General features: G+C 40.2%; 1 protein-coding gene across 1 annotated transcript in view; it reads left to right on the top strand.

Annotated features, from left to right (window-relative positions):
* Positions 1-18,117, top strand: part of LOC103029580 (alpha-tectorin-like) — a 172,082-nt gene that overhangs the window by 19,377 nt on the left and 134,588 nt on the right. The window contains exons 5-8 of the mRNA XM_049476096.1: positions 3,851-4,279; positions 4,452-4,838; positions 4,936-4,986; positions 17,212-17,688. Of these exons, the coding sequence (XP_049332053.1) occupies positions 3,851-4,279; positions 4,452-4,838; positions 4,936-4,986; positions 17,212-17,688 (1,344 nt within the window). The remainder of the gene's footprint in view (positions 1-3,850; positions 4,280-4,451; positions 4,839-4,935; positions 4,987-17,211; positions 17,689-18,117) is intronic.

The following is an 18,117-nucleotide window of genomic DNA, read 5'->3' as shown; positions in this document are numbered from 1 at the left end:
GGACAACCCAAGTTCCGAATTAAGGACGTTAAGCTCTTTTTAGCTGCTCCGGTTTTTGTGGTGCTGCTGCTTTCTATTTTAGAGCTTAGATTCTCTGCCCGAATCCCACCTGACCTGAGGACCGACCCGAAATCAGGCTCCTATTTTTATTTTATATAAAGCTCTGGTGTGATAATCACAATGTTGCTAAGTAACCAATTATTATTGTTCACTAAAGCGAACGAAATAGCGAAAATTGAAAGTGAAAAACATTTGTGTTAACTGAATCTAAAAACGGTAATTAAAAGGAAAAACATAACTATCTCGAACTGTATTTTGTGTTTATAAAACTAACTAAAACGAACTGAAATTACTGATAGAATACCCTCATTTTTGTGTTTAATTTATTTATAAGCGCTGTTGTACAGCGGAGTTGTACAGCGGGAGTTGTTGTGCCGAGCGCGCGGCACTCGTGGTCCGTTAGTTCTTGTGTAAAGCGCTCGCGCTAGCAAGCCCACCCTAAAATGAACAGAAAAAATAAAAACAAAATAAAATTAAACTATAATAAAAATGAAAAATGTAATCACGTAGCTCTGGGCGCACGTGAACGCCTCCGCGTTTGACTTGCAGCATTGTGTGTAGCTGTTCTTAAAAATCATTTAAATTAAATAATAGTTCTATGCTTCTATGTTACAGTGTTAATTAACATAATTCTGATTATATTTCGCTCATTCAATCAGCCCGAAAACAGACAGTTTATGGGGCGGATCGGGTCAGGCTCATAATGACAGTTTATGGTTCGGGCTTGGGCAGAATGTGCACGGGCTCCGGCTGGGTCGGATTTTTTGGGCACGATCTAAGCTCTATTCTCTTTTGGTGAAGCTGTTATATTAATACCATTTTAACGGGCATTAAATTGTTGTTTTTGTCCATTATTTTGTTTTATATATACATATTTCTTTTGAGTGTGGCTTGGTTTGTTAAATTTCATCCCCAGACGCGTTTTTCCGCTTTTTTCAGTATTACAAGTTTTAGTAATTTTCTTTGGTTGTGTGGAGAATTTCGTTTTATTTTTTTGAAATTCGTTAGATTATATTTTTGTCAACATTTTGGGTTTATTTTCGTTTGTTATTTTTTGTTATTTTTCTAATAATAATAGTAAATGCATAATTGATTTCCTTTTTTTGACGGGCGAATAATAAAAAGTAACGCGATAGTTACTTTTACTGGTAACTAATTACTTTTATAGTGGAGTAACTCCGTTAGTAACTCAGTTACTTTTTTGGAGAAGTAACGAGTAACTATAACTAATTACTTTTTCAAAGTAACGTGCCCAACACTGATAGTAAAACAGATACCACAATATTTTATATACTTGAAGGTGTTTTTTTATAACATGTATTTTTTTTTACTAACGAGACTTAAATTATTATTTGAATTTCAAAGGAATTCATTTGAATTCACACTCAAAATGTGTGTAATTAATTTTACCAACAAAAGCATTATAAAACACTTAACAATTGTTAATCGTTAGGAGCTGTCGGACTGGTGTTCTTTATCACAAAGTCAGTCCTTGTGTGTTCGTTGATTGTGAAGAATGAAGACTCTTGAGATCAGAAGTGAAGTTCAAACACTCACAGGTTTATTGACAAGCACAGGAGAATTTACAGTCAGACAGCGTTCAGCATACCCCAGTGAAATTCTGACCCCTCCTTGATCTGACTCCTATTTTTATATGAAGCTATAAATTCTGCATAGTCATGTATACGTGCTTCCAGAACATATGCACAGAGTCTGCTTTTTTCATTGTCATTGTGTTTGTTGAGCCGAACCTCACCTGCTACCTGTAGATAAACAGCTACCATCTTCTCAGGGAGCAAGAACTTCTGTTTTTTAACCGCTGTGGAGCAACTGGTCTTAGCTGGTTTGCGAAAGCAACTCTGGCTGAACTCTCTGGCCTTAGAGTGGCCTTAAAAGCAGGATTAAATATCTTTAGCTTTGAAGTGGATATAAATATTTTAGCTAATTAAGTGGAATGGATATATATTTTGATTAACTTGATTATAGAAAATAGCCTGCAGAAGAATGAATATATGATTAACTTAATTATAAAAGTAAGATAGAATATATGATTAACTTGATTATTAAACGTAAAATAGAAAAGTAAAATAAAATATATGATTAACTTGATTATTAAAAGTAAGATAGAAAAGTAAAATAAAATATATGATTAACTTGATTATTAAAGTAAGATAGCATGTAGCATTAGCATATAGAATATAAGATCCTCAACAGAGCCCAGCTTATTTTACTCTACAGTTAACATCCAATACTTATACACTGTTATGAATTGTGTTTCTTTTCAATCCTTCAATAAATGTAATAAGGCAGTACTGATGGCATCAAACAAACAGTGATAACTGGACTGCAGTGAGAGGTCAGCAACATATATTGTTTAGAAGAATTATGGGAATTATCAATTTACTGACTTTCTAAATGCATAAAAAATATTTAAGTAACATGAGATGAGACTATGAGATAAATCTTCAGCAACAACAAAAAATACTAATAAAAACACACATTTCACAAACTATATACAGTACAACTATATACATGGTGCTTAGGTGCTATGGCATTTCTATTCCCTTTTCTGTCTTTTTAAGCCACGCTTTAAGATAGTGTGGATTTTGATTGGCCCAAAATGGAAGGCTCGCAGTGGAGAAACATGTAATTGGTTGAAAATGGATAGAGCGTCGGGCAAGCACTGCGATTTGATTGGCGAGAAATGGAGACACACCAGGGCTTTTGATTAGTACGAAATACACGGTATAAACGAGGAGTAGATTTCATGGGTAAGAAATGGACGCTGTGCCATGAGCTGAATGGAGAGAAATGAAAGCTGCATTGGAAAAAGAGTGACACGATTGGCGTTCTGAAAGCCGGCGCTTGTGTTCCAGGTAGCCCCGGCTAGTGAATTGAGATTCAACTTGGAAAAAAAGCCTTATAAAGAGATAGGTAGCCTGAGAATGGGCGGAAAAACAGGAGCAGGTGGAAACTAAAATCATGCCGAGCGCGACGGAGAGACAGGGGACGCGTGTAAACTAAATTTCGCCAGAGAAGCATTTTATTTTTTCATTAATGTTCATTATAATTCAAACAAACTCACAGGCCAGATGTTTCACGCTTGCGGGCCTTTATTGCCGAAGTTCACATAAGGTCTTCCACAGGCAAATGAGGCAGACATCCAGAGGAATAAGAAACAAAAGGACAAAACAAGAGATGAGTGTTTTACCATGTCAAGCTTTCATGGTTCAAGTTCACCTACCCAGTTGCAATATAGCAGATGCAGTAGTATTACATGATGTAGTACTAATGTATTACTTTTACATGGAAGTTAATTTATTTTGATTTAATAGCCTAAATAAAGGGAAAAGCAAGCCCTAAAGCTATGATTTCAGAGTTGTATATAAATAAATATATATATTTATTTATATACAGTTACTTTATGTACAGTCATTGACATTGATTCACATTTATGACACTGACATGGGCAATGTATATTGAAATTTATAGTTCTAGTTTTATCTGGGGCCTTTTCAGCACAGATGAATTGTCAACAAAGTTCTACTTAAAACCTGTTTAAGCAGGCTTAAAACCTGTTTTGGAGACAAAACAAATTGTGTTCCTAAAATTAGGAAATGCACCCAGACTCTGCCACCCTTAGGGTTCAGTGAAAAATTTAATTTGTAAAGTTGAGGCTTGAAAAATATCCATATTACTGTATTATACTAGTTTAAAAACACCCCTGCTTGTATAGTTTCTGTGGAATGTAGCTGTAAAATCTTACTCACAGAAATCTTGTTTTTCACAGTTTCCAGTCCTGCCGATCAGAGTTTTGACCCCTGTAGTACCTACAGCATTGTTGACGACTACTGGAGAAATGCACGCATTCATAACTATTACTACGTGGGTCATGATGACACTATTGCTGAATGGAAGGGTTGGTACAGACTGTACATTGAGGGCAAAAGTGCACAAATTGCTGACACTAACTGGTGTCAAGAATACTATACAAGATGTGGAGGTAACACTCCACTGTGGCTCAACGGTTCTCATCCACGGCTAGAAGATGGCATTGTCACCCGCGAAATTTACAGATCCCACAACTCCTGGAACTATGGTTCACTGTGCACTTTTAGCAGATCCCACTCAGTCCAAGTGAAGGCCTGTCCAGGAGGTTACTACGTCTATAAACTCACAAAACCAGACGTATCACTCCCAATGCCAACATACTGTGCAGGTAAATCTTCTGCATCACTTACAGGCTAGACTTAAAAATGTATATATTTACACAATAAATATCACTGTACATCATAACATTATCAGTCATTCAGTTTCATTTTGCTATAAAAACTACCAGACAGAAAAATGCAATCTTATGAATTTACATGTTTTTTTTTTTTCTTTGTCAGTTGCTTTTAACAGCCTCAGTTATGATCCGTGCCACAACTATATCTCACTGGATCAACCCTGGAGAGCCAGTAATGAGACTGGATTGAGCATCTGTGACAGAAACTTTGACTGGAACGGCTGGTACCGGCTGTTCTATTATGGGATGAACATCCATATGCCGGAGAGCTGTGTTGATGTGAACAAATGTGGCACTTATCACAGTCTATGGCTCAATGGTCCTCACCCTCAAATGGAGGATGGAGTCGTCACTCGCCAGGTCTGTGGAAATGCAGGATATGACTGCTGTTACTTTAGATCCACTCCAATTCGAGTAAAAGCATGTCCAGGAAATTACTTCGTCTATGAGCTTGTTAGCACTGAATACTGCAATATGGCCTACTGTACAGGTACTATTCAGTTTTATAGGTTTTTGAGTAGGATTCTGTTCAATATTTGAGATCCTTAATTTAGCTTTTTTTAAATGTGTGTGTGTTTTTTTTTTAGACATTGGCAGCATAACTCCGACTTCAGGAACAGAATTGAGTCTAACCCCAAGTACGTGTCCTGCATACACACACTGAGAATACCCTGTTAATGTAATTCAATGCAAATGTATTTATTTGCCACTTTTTACATCAAATGTCGACACAAAGCACCTTTCCATCTCTAGGATACACTAAAGAAAAAAGAAAAAATATATTGCTTAGTATTACTTGCTAGATGCTTCATAACATAAACTAATACAGCCCCGATGTTCAGATGTTGTGCCCAATGTTCACATTAGTAAAAAAAAGTAAGGGAATACTTAAATCACATATTGATTCTTGATTAAAGAACTTTGAGGAACTTTTTACGAATACATTTTCTACTTAGTCAAAACCAAAACAACATGACAGTCAATGAAAACCAAAATAATTAACTCATGGAACAACCCAGGAAAACACTAAAATCAAAGCTTTATCAAATTTCTTCACAGTAACTCATAATTTTACTCAGTAATGTGTATGAACTTCAAGTGCATGGATAAACTCCATGGGCATCTGGGCATGCCTCTGATGAGACAGTGGCAGGTGGTGTTAAAAGTAAAAATGGCAGAGTGGGGCACATAGTGTGCAAATGCAATTACTACAGACTAGGGCTGTGCCATATTGTTACACAAGACCACGTAAGTAGGATCCAAATGCAGGTTTAATAGCAGAGAGTAAATCCAAATACAACAAAACAGGCAAGGGAGATCCAAAAACAGAGTCCAAAAAACGATAGCAAAAAGTCAGAATACCAGAATAGCTGAGACAGAGAAAACGCTTCGAATTGCAAGTAGAACTTAGACAAGACGTCGCATAGAGCGTTAGGAGTGGTGAGTATATATACAGGTAGTGATTACAAACAGGCAACAGGTGAGTAAAGCGCTAATACTGAGGCGAGTGCGACCTCATGAGGCGAGGAGGAGCAACACCAGGGTCATAGGTGACATTACCCCCCCCTTGACGGTTGGCCCCAGCCAACCTCCCTACTGTACGTCGTGGACGACCACGAGGACGGGGAGCCGGACGGTCAGGATGTTCCCGGTGAAATTCATCGATAAGGGAGTGGTCGAGGATATCGTGCACCGGGACCCAAGATCGTTCCTCTGGTCCGTAGCCCTCCCAGTCCACAAGGTAGAGCAAACGTCCTCCTTGACGCTTAGAGTCCAACAAAGCGCGAACAGAGTACGCTGGGGCCCCGTCAATGTCCAGTGGAGAGGGAGGTTCTGCCATGGACCCTGGAGTCTGGGGATCAGAAGAACAAAAGGGTTTGAGGAGAGAGACATGGAATGTGGGAGCAATACGGTAATGAGCAGGTAAGTCTAAGCGGTAGGAGACTGGAGTGATTTGTCGAATGATTCTGAAAGGACCTATAAATCTCGGACTTAACTTCTTGGAGGGTAGTTTGAGTCTCAGGTCCCGAGTGGACAGCCAGACCATCTGACCAACTGTGAAGTCAGGTGCCGCCCTTCTTCTCCGATCAGCTTGAATTTTCATGCGGTGGATGGCTCTTCGAAGACGAACGTGTGCCTCCTCCCACGTCTGCATACTTCTGTTCCTCCATTCATCCACAGCAGGCACTTGGCTGGGTTCTGTGTCTAAAGGGAAAAAAGGAGGCTGGTACCCTAGAACACATTGGAAAGGGGTTAGTCCTGTGGAAGAGCTAGTTAGAGAGTTCTGTGCATACTCGGCCCATGTGATGTAAGAACTCCAATCATGTTGATTACGGAGGCAATAAGAGCGCAAAAATCGCCCAAGTTCTTGGTTGAGTCTCTCCACTTGGCCGTTAGATTGGGGGTGGTATCCAGAACTGAGACTAATGTTGATGTTCAGGATTTTGCAGAAAGCACGCCACACATGAGATGTGAATTGGGGACCTCGGTCCGATACGATATCATCTGGCAGTCCATAAAATCTGAAGACATTCTCGAAAAGTGTTTCTGCCATTTCCCAGGCTGTGGGCAGCTTCTTTAAAGGGATGACACGACATGCTTTGGAGAACCTGTCAATAATAACTAAAATGGTAGTGTACCCATTAGTTGGAGGCAGATCAGTGATAAAGTCCACACCTAGGTGAGACCATGGGCGTTTGGGTATCTCTAGGGGGACTAGCAATCCAGTGGGGGGTGAACGAGTAGATTTGGTTTGTGCACATACCTCACAATTCTGCACAAAACGATGAGCATCCTCCACAGACGTAGGCCACCAATATTTGCGATGTAATAGCTCCACAGTGCGCTGCATGCCCGGATGTCCTGAACTCGGAGAGGAATGTACAATACTCAGTACACGATTACACATAGTAGCAGGTACGTAGGTCTTACCTACAGGACAATCAGCAGGGCTGGGATCTGCAGCACATTCCAGTAGGATCTCACTGTCCAGATCCCAAGTGACAGGGGCTATAACACAGGAGGGAGGAAGGATTGGTTCAGGTTTATCATGGTGGGTGCTCTTGATATCAGGAAACATGCGTGACAGAGCATCGGCCTTCCCATTCTTGGATCCAGGCCTAAAGGTGACAGAGAAGTTAAAACGGTTAAAAAACAAGGACCAACGAGCTTGTCCGGAATTTAACCGTTTGGCAGACCTGATATATTCCAGGTTGCGATGATCAGTGAAAACAAGAAAGGGGTGTCTGGCTCCCTCCAACCAGTGTCTCCACTCTTCTAAGGCATACTTCATTGCCAGGAGTTCCCGATTACCAATGTCATAGTTCTTTTCTGCTGGGTTTAACTTACGGGAAAAATAGGCACATGGGCGTAACTTGGGTGGTGTTCCAGTTCTTTGGGATAGGACGGCCCCTACCCCCGTGTCAGAAGCATCAACCTCCACCTCAAATGGCAGTTCAGGGTCAGGGTGTGTGAGGATGGGAGCTGTGGTAAACCTTTCTTTCAATGTTTGAAATGCTAGTTCAGCAGCAGTGGTCCATTCAATGGTTCTCTTCTTACCCTTGAGTAGTGAGGTGAGAGGTGCAGCAATGGAACTGAATCCTCTAATGAAGCGACGGTAGAAATTAGCAAATCCAAGAAAACATTGCAGCTCCCGGATAGTTTTGGGCTTAGGCCATTTAACTACAGCTTCGACTTTGTCTGAGTTCATGCTAACACCCCCGGGTCGAATGTTATAACCCAGAAAAGAAAGTTCTTGGACATGGAAGTCGCACTTCTCTGATTTGACATAGAGCTGGTTGTCTAGGAGTCTCTTTAACACAGCCCTGACCTGGCGAATATGTTCTGAAAGGGAGGATGAATAGATCAAAATATCATCCATAAAAACTATGACCCATCTGTCTAGCATGTCTCTGAGGACTTCGTTGACGAATGCTTGAAACACAGAGGGGGAGCAGGACAACCCATATGGCATGACTAAGTACTCATAGTGGCCCCTAGTGGTCACAAAAGCAGTTTTCCATTCATCTCCTTCTTTGATGCGAATGAGGTTGTATGCGCTTCTAAGGTCTAATTTGGTGAACCATTGGGCATTCCGCAATTTTTCAAGAGCTGATGGTACAAGAGGTAGGGGGTAAGGGTTCTTTACAGAAATAGCATTAAGACCTCGGTAATCAATGCAAGGGCGTAAGCCGGCATCTTTCTTTTCAACAAAAAAGAATCCAGCTGCACAGGGGGATGTAGAGGGGCGAATATGACCGTTAGCTAGAGCCTCGTCTATATATTTTTCTAAGGCTAGATTTTCAGGTTCAGACAATGGATAGACCCGGCTACGAGGGGGGATAGTATTGGGTAGCAAGTCAATGGAACAGTCTCCTGGTCTATGGGGTGGTAGTTGTGTGGCCCTTTTCTTGCTAAATACTTCCATAAGGTCATGATAACATTTGGGGATGGAAACAATATTGGTCACATCAGGGCTTTCGATGGAAGTGGTCCGACACGGTATGGTTAAACAATGGTCTTGGCAGTAATTACTCCACTTCAGTATTTCTCTTTGCTTCCAGGAGATCAGGGGGTCGTGCTGGGCAAGCCAGGTATAGCCCAAAATGATAGGGTGATCAGGGGATTCTAAGATTAGAAATGACAATTGTTCATGGTGAAAAAGCCCAACCTGGAGAGAGAGTTCAGGAGTTCTTTGAGTTATGGCTCCGGTGCCCAAAGGACGACCATCCAGAGCCTTGACCTTGAGTTGGGAGTCCATAGGAAGCAAGGGTATCTGGAGTTGGTGAGCCAGGTTGGCATCCATGAAGTTGTCAGCAGCCCCAGAATCTAGAAGGGCTGACAGAGAATATTTCTCAGAGGCAATGGTAATTTGTACAGAGATAGACATGTGCATTAAAGAAACTGAGAATTGAGACACGCTTACCTCTGCCGTCCTGGAAACCCCAGGACGAACAGGACAGGAAGAGCAGATATGACCAATCTGGCCACAGTGTAAACATAACCCCTCTCTGCGGCGGCGCTGTTTCTCCTCTGGAATCAAACGGGCTCTTCCCAGCTGCATAGGTTCAGTTTCCCCAAAGGGGGTGGGGCCAGGAACACTGGGGAGTGGTCGGGGCTCTCTGAGTTTCCTTTTCCCGCGGAGAAGGTTGTCCAGTGAAATAGCAGCGTCGATAAGCTGATTTAGTGACAGGTCTTGAGCCCTGAATACTAACTCTGCTTGTAGATCTTCCCGTAATCCCCGCTGAAACATGGTTTTCAGCGCTGGCTCACTCCATCCGCTGCCTGCAGCAAGTGTGCGGAAGTCGAGGGAGTAACTTGCCGCAGAACAGGTGCCCTGTTTTAGTTCGCAAATTTGTAAACCCACCTCTTTTCCGGCTGCAGGGTGGTCAAATACAGCTTTAAACTGAGCTAAAAAGTGCGTCTCTGAAAGTAAGATCTCGCTATTGGCAGACCATAGAGCCGTAGCCCACTCCTTGGCTTTACCGGTGAGCAGTGAAATTACAAAATGAATCTTATCAGTCTCTTGACGGAACTGAGCCGCATTGTGATTAATATATGAAGTACATTGCATTAAAAAGCTCTTACATGTACCCGGAGAGCCGTCATAACGTTCAGGAACAGCAATAAAGACTGAGGAGGAAGGATTGGCAGGGGCACCGGCGTCAGCGACCTGTTCAGGTGCAGCAGCAGCTTCAGCAGCGGAGGGGCTCACACGCTGCACCAAACCCTGAACAAGCTGGACCAATTCTTCCATTTTCTGTTCCTGGCTGGCAATCCGCAGCTCCAAACCTGCTGGGTCCATCCTGGCGACGTCTTATGTTACACAAGACCACGTAAGTAGGATCCAAATGCAGGTTTAATAGCAGAGAGTAAATCCGAATACAACAAAACAGGCAAGGGAGATCCAAAAACAGAGTCCAAAAAACGATAGCAAAAAGTCAGAATACCAGAATAGCTGAGACAGAGAAAACGCTTCGAATTGCAAGTAGAACTTAGACAAGACGTCGCATAGAGCGTTAGGAGTGGTGAGTATATATACAGGTAGTGATTACAAACAGGCAACAGGTGAGTAAAGCGCTAATACTGAGGCGAGTGCGACCTCATGAGGCGAGGAGGAGCAACACCAGGGTCATAGGTGACACATATGATATCGTACACAATAATATCGCCAACCGGTTTGATTATCATGAACAATTTTATATTCTGAAATATCGTGCCATATCACCCACCCCTAATTATCTACATTATCTACACTACATCGAATATTTTCCTTATTCTATCTGAAGCGCTTCTGTAGCTTATGTTGTTAAGTTATGTATAGTTGATAAGGCCTATAGGTTTGTTAATTTGATGGGGATATCATGTTCCTTTTATGTTTATGAAGGCTTCTTGTATTCTTTTTTCTGGCTTAAGCACTTTTGTTTTGATCTTTTAAATTTGTTTACAGAAGAATAAGAAGCTCTGCCTCTGTTGTAATTAAAATTATTTTATATTGGTAATATGTATTTAGGTTATAGGTTTATGTTTTTTAGGTTATGGGATGTTTTTATTTTGCGATATGCAAATAAAAGTGGTAGCATAAGAACAGGTGGAGGGTCTTGTTGGTACATGCTGGAGTAAGGTAGGGGTGGGTGAAATGGCCCTAAATTAGTATCATGATATTTCTGTATATTTTTGCGATACCGATTTTCAAAATGTATGACAACACATTTAATCACAAATAATAATAATAATAATAATAATACAAAAATATATTACTGCAACAAAATCAATATTAAATTTGTTTCTTTATATTATTGCACTTTTTATTACAATTTCCATTGTAACAGAATTTGAATGATCTAACATGTCATGATACTAATAATACACTAAGTAAAATCAATGATGCTGGACAGATGTTATCTGTCTCTAGTAAAAAAAAAAAATATGGGGAAATGAGTGTGAATTGTCCTTTAGCTACAAACAGCAAAAGGGTGTACATTGTTGATGGCCCATATGGCCCTAAGACAATATCACCATATTTCTGAGTATTTTTGACTTAACAATACAATTTACAATATTATTGCGCACAATACAACATGGCAGACTCCTAGTCCTGATCAAACACATACAAAATGTGACCTATAACTAATACCTATAACTACTCAAACCAATCAATTATAAGCAGTAAGCAAATGCAGCAGCATCAGTGCACAGTAACATTCTCGATCACTACACTTGCCAGCCCATGCCAGTTACAGCTTAGATTCTCTGCCCGACCCAAACTCGTGCCAGGATTTCCCACCACTTTCCTTAAACCGGGTCAGGTCGGGCTCAAGAAAATGGTCTGCGATGTAGGTGTCTGTTTTAATGCTATTTTTATTTTATATAAAAATATGGTGTGATAATCACAATATAGCTAATTAACAAATCAAACTGTGTTTTAAAAAAATGTTATAATATTATACAAATTAGAATGTTATAATTACGCAGCTCTGGCACTGTGCACACGTGAGCTCCTTATGCATTGCAGCGCTGTGTGTAGCTGCTAATAGTAATACTATATTTTTGTGCTTTTGCACTTAAGGGTTAAAGGCTATAAGCTTGTTTAGAAAGAATTTTACATTCTTAAACCATGTTAAATTATATTAGAGGAAAGTCATTCAGAAATATTTTTTGTAGCCTAATTTACTGATGTTTAGGCCTGTGGATCATGGTTTGTGTTTTAATCTTTTAGAGATCTGTTCCTAATAAACATTTTTATTAAATAATATATCTTATTCAGTGTTGCAATGTTAATTAATTCTGAACAGATTTCACTCATTTAAACAGCCCGAACATGTTTTTAAAAAGCTCAGTTTTAACATTCAAACTTTAAATTGGGCACGGGCTCAGTAATGACAGTTACAATATTATGTCACCTACTTCTAGCAAAAGGACAGAGGGAGGCATGTGCTGGTATGACATAAGGACAGGAGGAGGCTCTTGCTGTTACAATCTGGCATAAGGGCAGTGGGAGGCATGCTCTGGTGCAGGCTGGCATAAAGACTGTGGGAGGCATGCTCTGGTGCAGGCTGGCATAAGGACAGTGGGAAGCATGTGCTGGTGCAGGCTGGCATAAGGACAGTGGGAGGCATGCTCTGGTGCAGGCTGGCATAAGGACAGTGGGAGGCATGCTCTGGTGCAGGCTGGCATAAGGACAGTGGGAGGCATGTGCTGGTGCAGGCTGGCATAGGGACAGTGGGAGGCATGTTCTGGTGCAGGCAGGCATAAGGACAGGAGGTGGCTTGTGCTGGTACAGGCTGGCATAAGTACAGGAGGTGGCTTGTGCTGGTACAGGCTGGCATAAGTACAGGAGGTGGCTTGTGCTGGTACAGGCTGGCATAAGTACAGGAGGTGGCTTGTGCTGGTACAGGCTGGCATAAGTACAGGAGGTGGCTTGTGCTGGTACAGGCTGGCATAAGTACAGGAGGTGGCTTGTGCTGGTACAGGCTGGCATAAGTACAGGAGGTGGCTTGTGCTGGTACAGGCTGGCATAAGGACTCGTGAAGACGTTTGCTGATGCAGTTTGGCATAAGGACAGGTTAAGATGCTTGTTGGTGCAATAGTAAAGATTTATCATATCTTCTGTATGTATACTTTCTGGTCTATTTTCATACAAAAGACACTTTATTTTACACTAGTAAGAAACAGGTGTGTCGTCAGGTTTTTTTTTTAATTCAGCAGGTCTCGCTGTTAGGTGGTGGTGGGGGTAACTAAAAGCTAAGCTCAGTAAACTAATCTGTCAAATTAGTGCTGATGTTAATCTAAATATATATACAGGTCAGGCTCAAGAAAATGGTATGCAACGTAGGTGTCTGTTTTTAATGCTATATTTATTTTATGTAAAGCTATGGGATGATAATCACAATATAGCTAATTAACAAATAAAACTGTGTTTTAAAAAATGTTTGCAAAAAAAAAGTTAAATTAGCGCTGGATATTAATCTACATATATTTCTCTCCTGAGATTTGCTTATTTAGGCGAGTAAAGTGCTTCCATTTATTTACAGTAAGCTTAGATTTCCAGATTTCCACTAAAGCTGGGTGCAACAGCATTAGCATTAGTGGCTAACCACTAGTGCTAGTAAATGCTGCCTGACAGTGCTACACTGAGGAACCCTGAGAGTTCCAGTAACTCAGGGTGATATCAGCTAGCGTTTCGTCCCACGTAGCTTATATTAACGCGCTAAATGCACAGGCTACAGTCCAATATAATCCCCTCTGAACAGCCAAAGAGCTAGTGCTTAGCACGCTTAGAAGCTAATGCTAATAATGCTCCAGCAGTGCTAGCCGGTGTTAGCAGCAGCTTTAGTCCAATATACTCACCTTTGAAGGCGAAAGAGCTAACGATTAGGAGGTAATGCTATTGCTGCTCCAGCTGTGCTAGCCGGGGTTAACAGCAGGCTACAGTCTAAATACTCTCCTCTGAGCGGCAACTGGTTTCTAGCTGGTAACTGGTGTATAGCTGGTCAGAACATCTAAAACCAGCTTGTAGCTGGTCTGTACCTGGTAACTGGTTTCTAGCTGGTAACTGGTGTATAGCTGGTCAGAACCTTTAAAACCAGCTTGTAGCTGGTTTGCACCTGGTAACTGGTTTCTTGCTGGTAACTGGTGTATAGCTGGTCAGAACATCTAAAACCAGCTTGTAGCTGGTCTGTACCCAGTAACTGGTGTACAGCTGGTCAGAACATATAAAACCAGCTTGTAGCTGGTCTGTACCTGGTAACTGGTTTCTAGCTGGTAACTGGTGTATAGCTGGTCAGAACATCTAAAACCAGCTTGTAGCTGGTCTGTATCTGGCAACTGGTGTATAGCTGGTAACTGGTGTATAGCTGGTAACTGGTGTATAGCTGGTCAAAACATCTAAAACCAGCTTGTAGCTGGTCTGTATCTGGCAACTGGTTTGTAGCTGGTCAGAACATCTAATTTAATATAATGTTAAGAATAAAGAAATGATAAAATTGCTGCTTTTTCCTGTAGCCAGTACCTCTTCTGTTTCTTCAGAGGTGTCTATGAACACAATTAAAACACTTAGTGAAAGAGTTTAAAAGTGGGTACAGTTTTAACTCTTGTAACATTTACAACACCAATCTACAACTAAATAATTAATAATCAACTACAATTCATAGTAGTTACTGAATTAAAAGTGTGACTGGACCAGGGTTAAGAATTAATATACTATATATATATATATATATATATATATATATATATATATATATATATAATATAATTTAATGTAATTTGTTTTACAAATCTACAGTAGACTGTTATGTACTACATAAATAGTGGAAAATCCACCTGCATGAAAGCTACTTTTTCCATCAGAAAGTAAAAAGCACATTAAAATAATTACAACCATCATCAATTTGTCTCTTTTAGCATGAAATGTTTACTTTATTGTAAGCACGAATGGAACAAGACATTTCTTCTGTGTCTACAGCTGATAAAACAGAGTGTTTACAGAGTAGCACTGTTAGCCCTCACCACCAAACAAGCACAGCATGAAATAATAGTAAAACAAAAACACAGTATCAGTAAAGCTTTTACAAGCCCCAGACTAAAATGTATATTTAAGTTTGGGGCAATTTACTGTTAGCTAAGCCTACAAACAGCCATATTTTACACTTGAACATGAAATATTTACACATTTAACCTGATCGCTATTGCTAATCGCAGATGCTAATCGCTGCTAGCTTCCGCCTGCTAGCCTACAGCTTTAGCAGTTAAAACAAACGCTTTAACTCAACTCATACATTTTCAGATTTTACTATTTATAGCTAAATGTATACATGTTTGAATAAAATGAACAATTTTATTTTATTCTATAAACTACTGACAACATTTATCCCTAGTTCCAAATAAAAATATTGTCATTTACATAATTTATAATTTACATTTATTTATATTATAACACGAAAATAAAAACTACCTGAGGGATTTTAGAGGGTTAGGAAGGTTAAAAAGACGGTTAAAAGTATAAAAAGAAAAAAAATAGCTAAAACAGAGACTAGCAGCAGAGACGAGCTAAACAAACAACAAGCAGGTACGTAAGCCGGAAGCTGCGTCACTCACCACGTCACACCGCGTCTGAGTTAAAACCGAGTTAAAACTTTAGTGTTGTTGTTTCTAAATAAATATGAACTTTCTGATTCTTCTGATCTGAAAGCTCTACATGTTTTTTTGGTACTTTGGTAATTTCTCATTTTTTTTAATAAATGCTGTTCATGGCAATATTTTGTTTGGAATTTGGGAGAAATGTTATCAGTAGTTTATAGAATAAAATAGCAATGTTCACTTTACTCAAACATATTCAAACGTATAGTTATAAATAGTAAAATCAGAAAAACTGATCATTTTGACGTAGCCTTTTTTTTCAGAGCTGTATATATATTAGGGTTAGTAATAATAACTGCTTCTTAAAAAACCCTAATATATATGTATATAAGGGTTTTAAGAAACAGTTATTATTACTTATAGTATTAAAATAAAGAATTATTTTAATGAGTAAGTATATGCAGTTTTTTATGTGTCGCTTACAGAAAAACATTAGAGACATTAAACATCTTCCAGCCACTGACCAGCTGCTCTAACTGGCCTACCATCTAACCTAGCTGGTCTTCCAGCCTCGACCAGCTGCTCTAACTGGTCTACCCACTGATCTAGCTGGTCTTCCAGCCTCGACCAGCTGCTCTAACTGGCCTACCATCTAACCTAGCTGGTCTTCCAGCCTCGACCAGCTGCTCTAACTGGTCTACCCACTGATCTAGCTGGTCTTCCAGCCTCGACCAGCTGCTCTAACTGGTCTACCCACTGATCTAGCTGGTCTTCCAGCCTCGACCAGCTGCTCTAACTGGCCTACCATCTAACCTAGCTGGTCTTCCAGCCTCGACTAGCTGACCTAACTGGTCTACCCACTGATCTAGCTGGTCTTCCAGTTGACCTAGCTGGTCTTCCAGCCACTGACCAGCTGACCTAACTGGTCTACCATCTAACCTAGCTGGTCTTCCACCCACTGACCAGCTGCTCTAACTGGTCTACCCACTGATCTAGCTGGTCTTCCAGGCTCGACCAGCTGCTCTAACTGGCCTACCATCTAACCTAGCTGGTCTTCCAGCCTCAACCAGCTGCTTTAACTGGTCTAACATCTAACCTAGCTGGTCTTCCAGCCCCGACCAGCTGCTCTAACTGGTCTACCATCTAACCTAGTTGGTCTTCCGGCCACTGACCAGCTGACCTAACTCTACCAGCTCTAACCAGCTTGTCCAAGATGGTCAACCAGCTAAACCAGCTACATACCAGCTTGACCATCTTAGAATCCAAGCTGTTATGAGCTGGTTTTTCCAGCAGGGGAAAGAGCTAATAATAAAGGCTAGTAACACAGTTAGCAGCTAATGAGAACTAAACTAAACTGAAACTCCTGTATAACGCTGTACTCTGTGTCACCAGAGTGTTATTACTGCTCCTTACAACCTGAGTGGTAAAATTCATACATAAGGCACACTGATGATTTTTGGGAAAGGACTGTAAGTGCAGCTTATAGTGAGAAAAATACGGAAAAAAGAACAATTTCAGGGACACAGTGACCCCTGGACCTGACTGCTGAAGAGCAGGGTGAAAGCAGAATAATAATAAAGTATGCAGAAAAACAGATACAGGACTACAGTAATAATAGAACTACAAGGTGTCCTATACGATCAGTGGAGCTTATAAATGGACAATGAATGTAAAAACAAGGATGTGGTCATATTATTATCTACATCTTTGATCTCTGTGAACCCTAACAATGAGATTACTTTTTTGAAATTTGATTACTGATTATTATTGTTTTGTTTTCACAGCAACCTCTGCATCTAACTACAACACTGACCCCTGCTATGACTATCACGTTCTTAATGACGACTGGAGAAATACACACACCTACTTCACTAGTGGTAACATGCAATTTGATGACACCATTGTTGACTGGAACGGCTGGTATCGGCTTTATCTGCAGGGAAAAAGTGCTCAGATCTCTGAGTGGTGTGTGAGCTTTACAACATGTGGTGGGTACATCCCACTCTGGCTCAATGGACCTCACCCCCAACTGGAAGATGGCATCGTCACCCGGGAAGTCTATGGCACCAACAACATGTATGGCTACAACTACTATAATGGCTATTACTACTACTACTACTACTACTACAGTTACAGTAATAACCAGTGCAGCTCCAGCTACAGATCCAACCCTGTCCAGGTAAAGGCCTGTCCAGGAAATTACTACGTCTACAAACTGGTTAAACCAGAGCTCTCCATTCCAATGCCTTCATACTGTGCAGGTGAAGCTTTAATTTTCACATTTCACTTTTACACCAAAGTTCACAGCTGAACATTTCATAATGTATATAATTGTAAAACATAAAATCTTAAGTTAGTCTTAAGTTGATAACATAAACAAATAGATATATTTAAAAAGAATATTAATTAATTTTTTTTTCACACACATTATTTTTTGGTCAATTAATAATTTGTGAAAAATTAATGTGTTAGTTTGATAGGCCTAATCTTTATTAAAAACAATAATTAGTTGGATAATCCAGCTATTAAAAATTTATTTTGTTGAACTGTGTTGAACTAGTCCTGAGATCTTAATCACAGCACTATTAAGAAAAATACACCGGGTTCATAGATAGATGGATGGATGGATGGATGGATGGATGGATGGATAGATAGATAGATAGATAGATAGATAGATAGATAGATAGATA

The sequence above is a fragment of the Astyanax mexicanus genome, chromosome 3, assembly GCF_023375975.1.
Source record: "Astyanax mexicanus isolate ESR-SI-001 chromosome 3, AstMex3_surface, whole genome shotgun sequence".
Taxonomy (NCBI): Eukaryota; Metazoa; Chordata; class Actinopteri; order Characiformes; family Acestrorhamphidae; genus Astyanax; species Astyanax mexicanus.
Note: the sequence above shows the minus strand (reverse complement) of the source record. Positions and strands in the feature narration are given on the sequence as shown.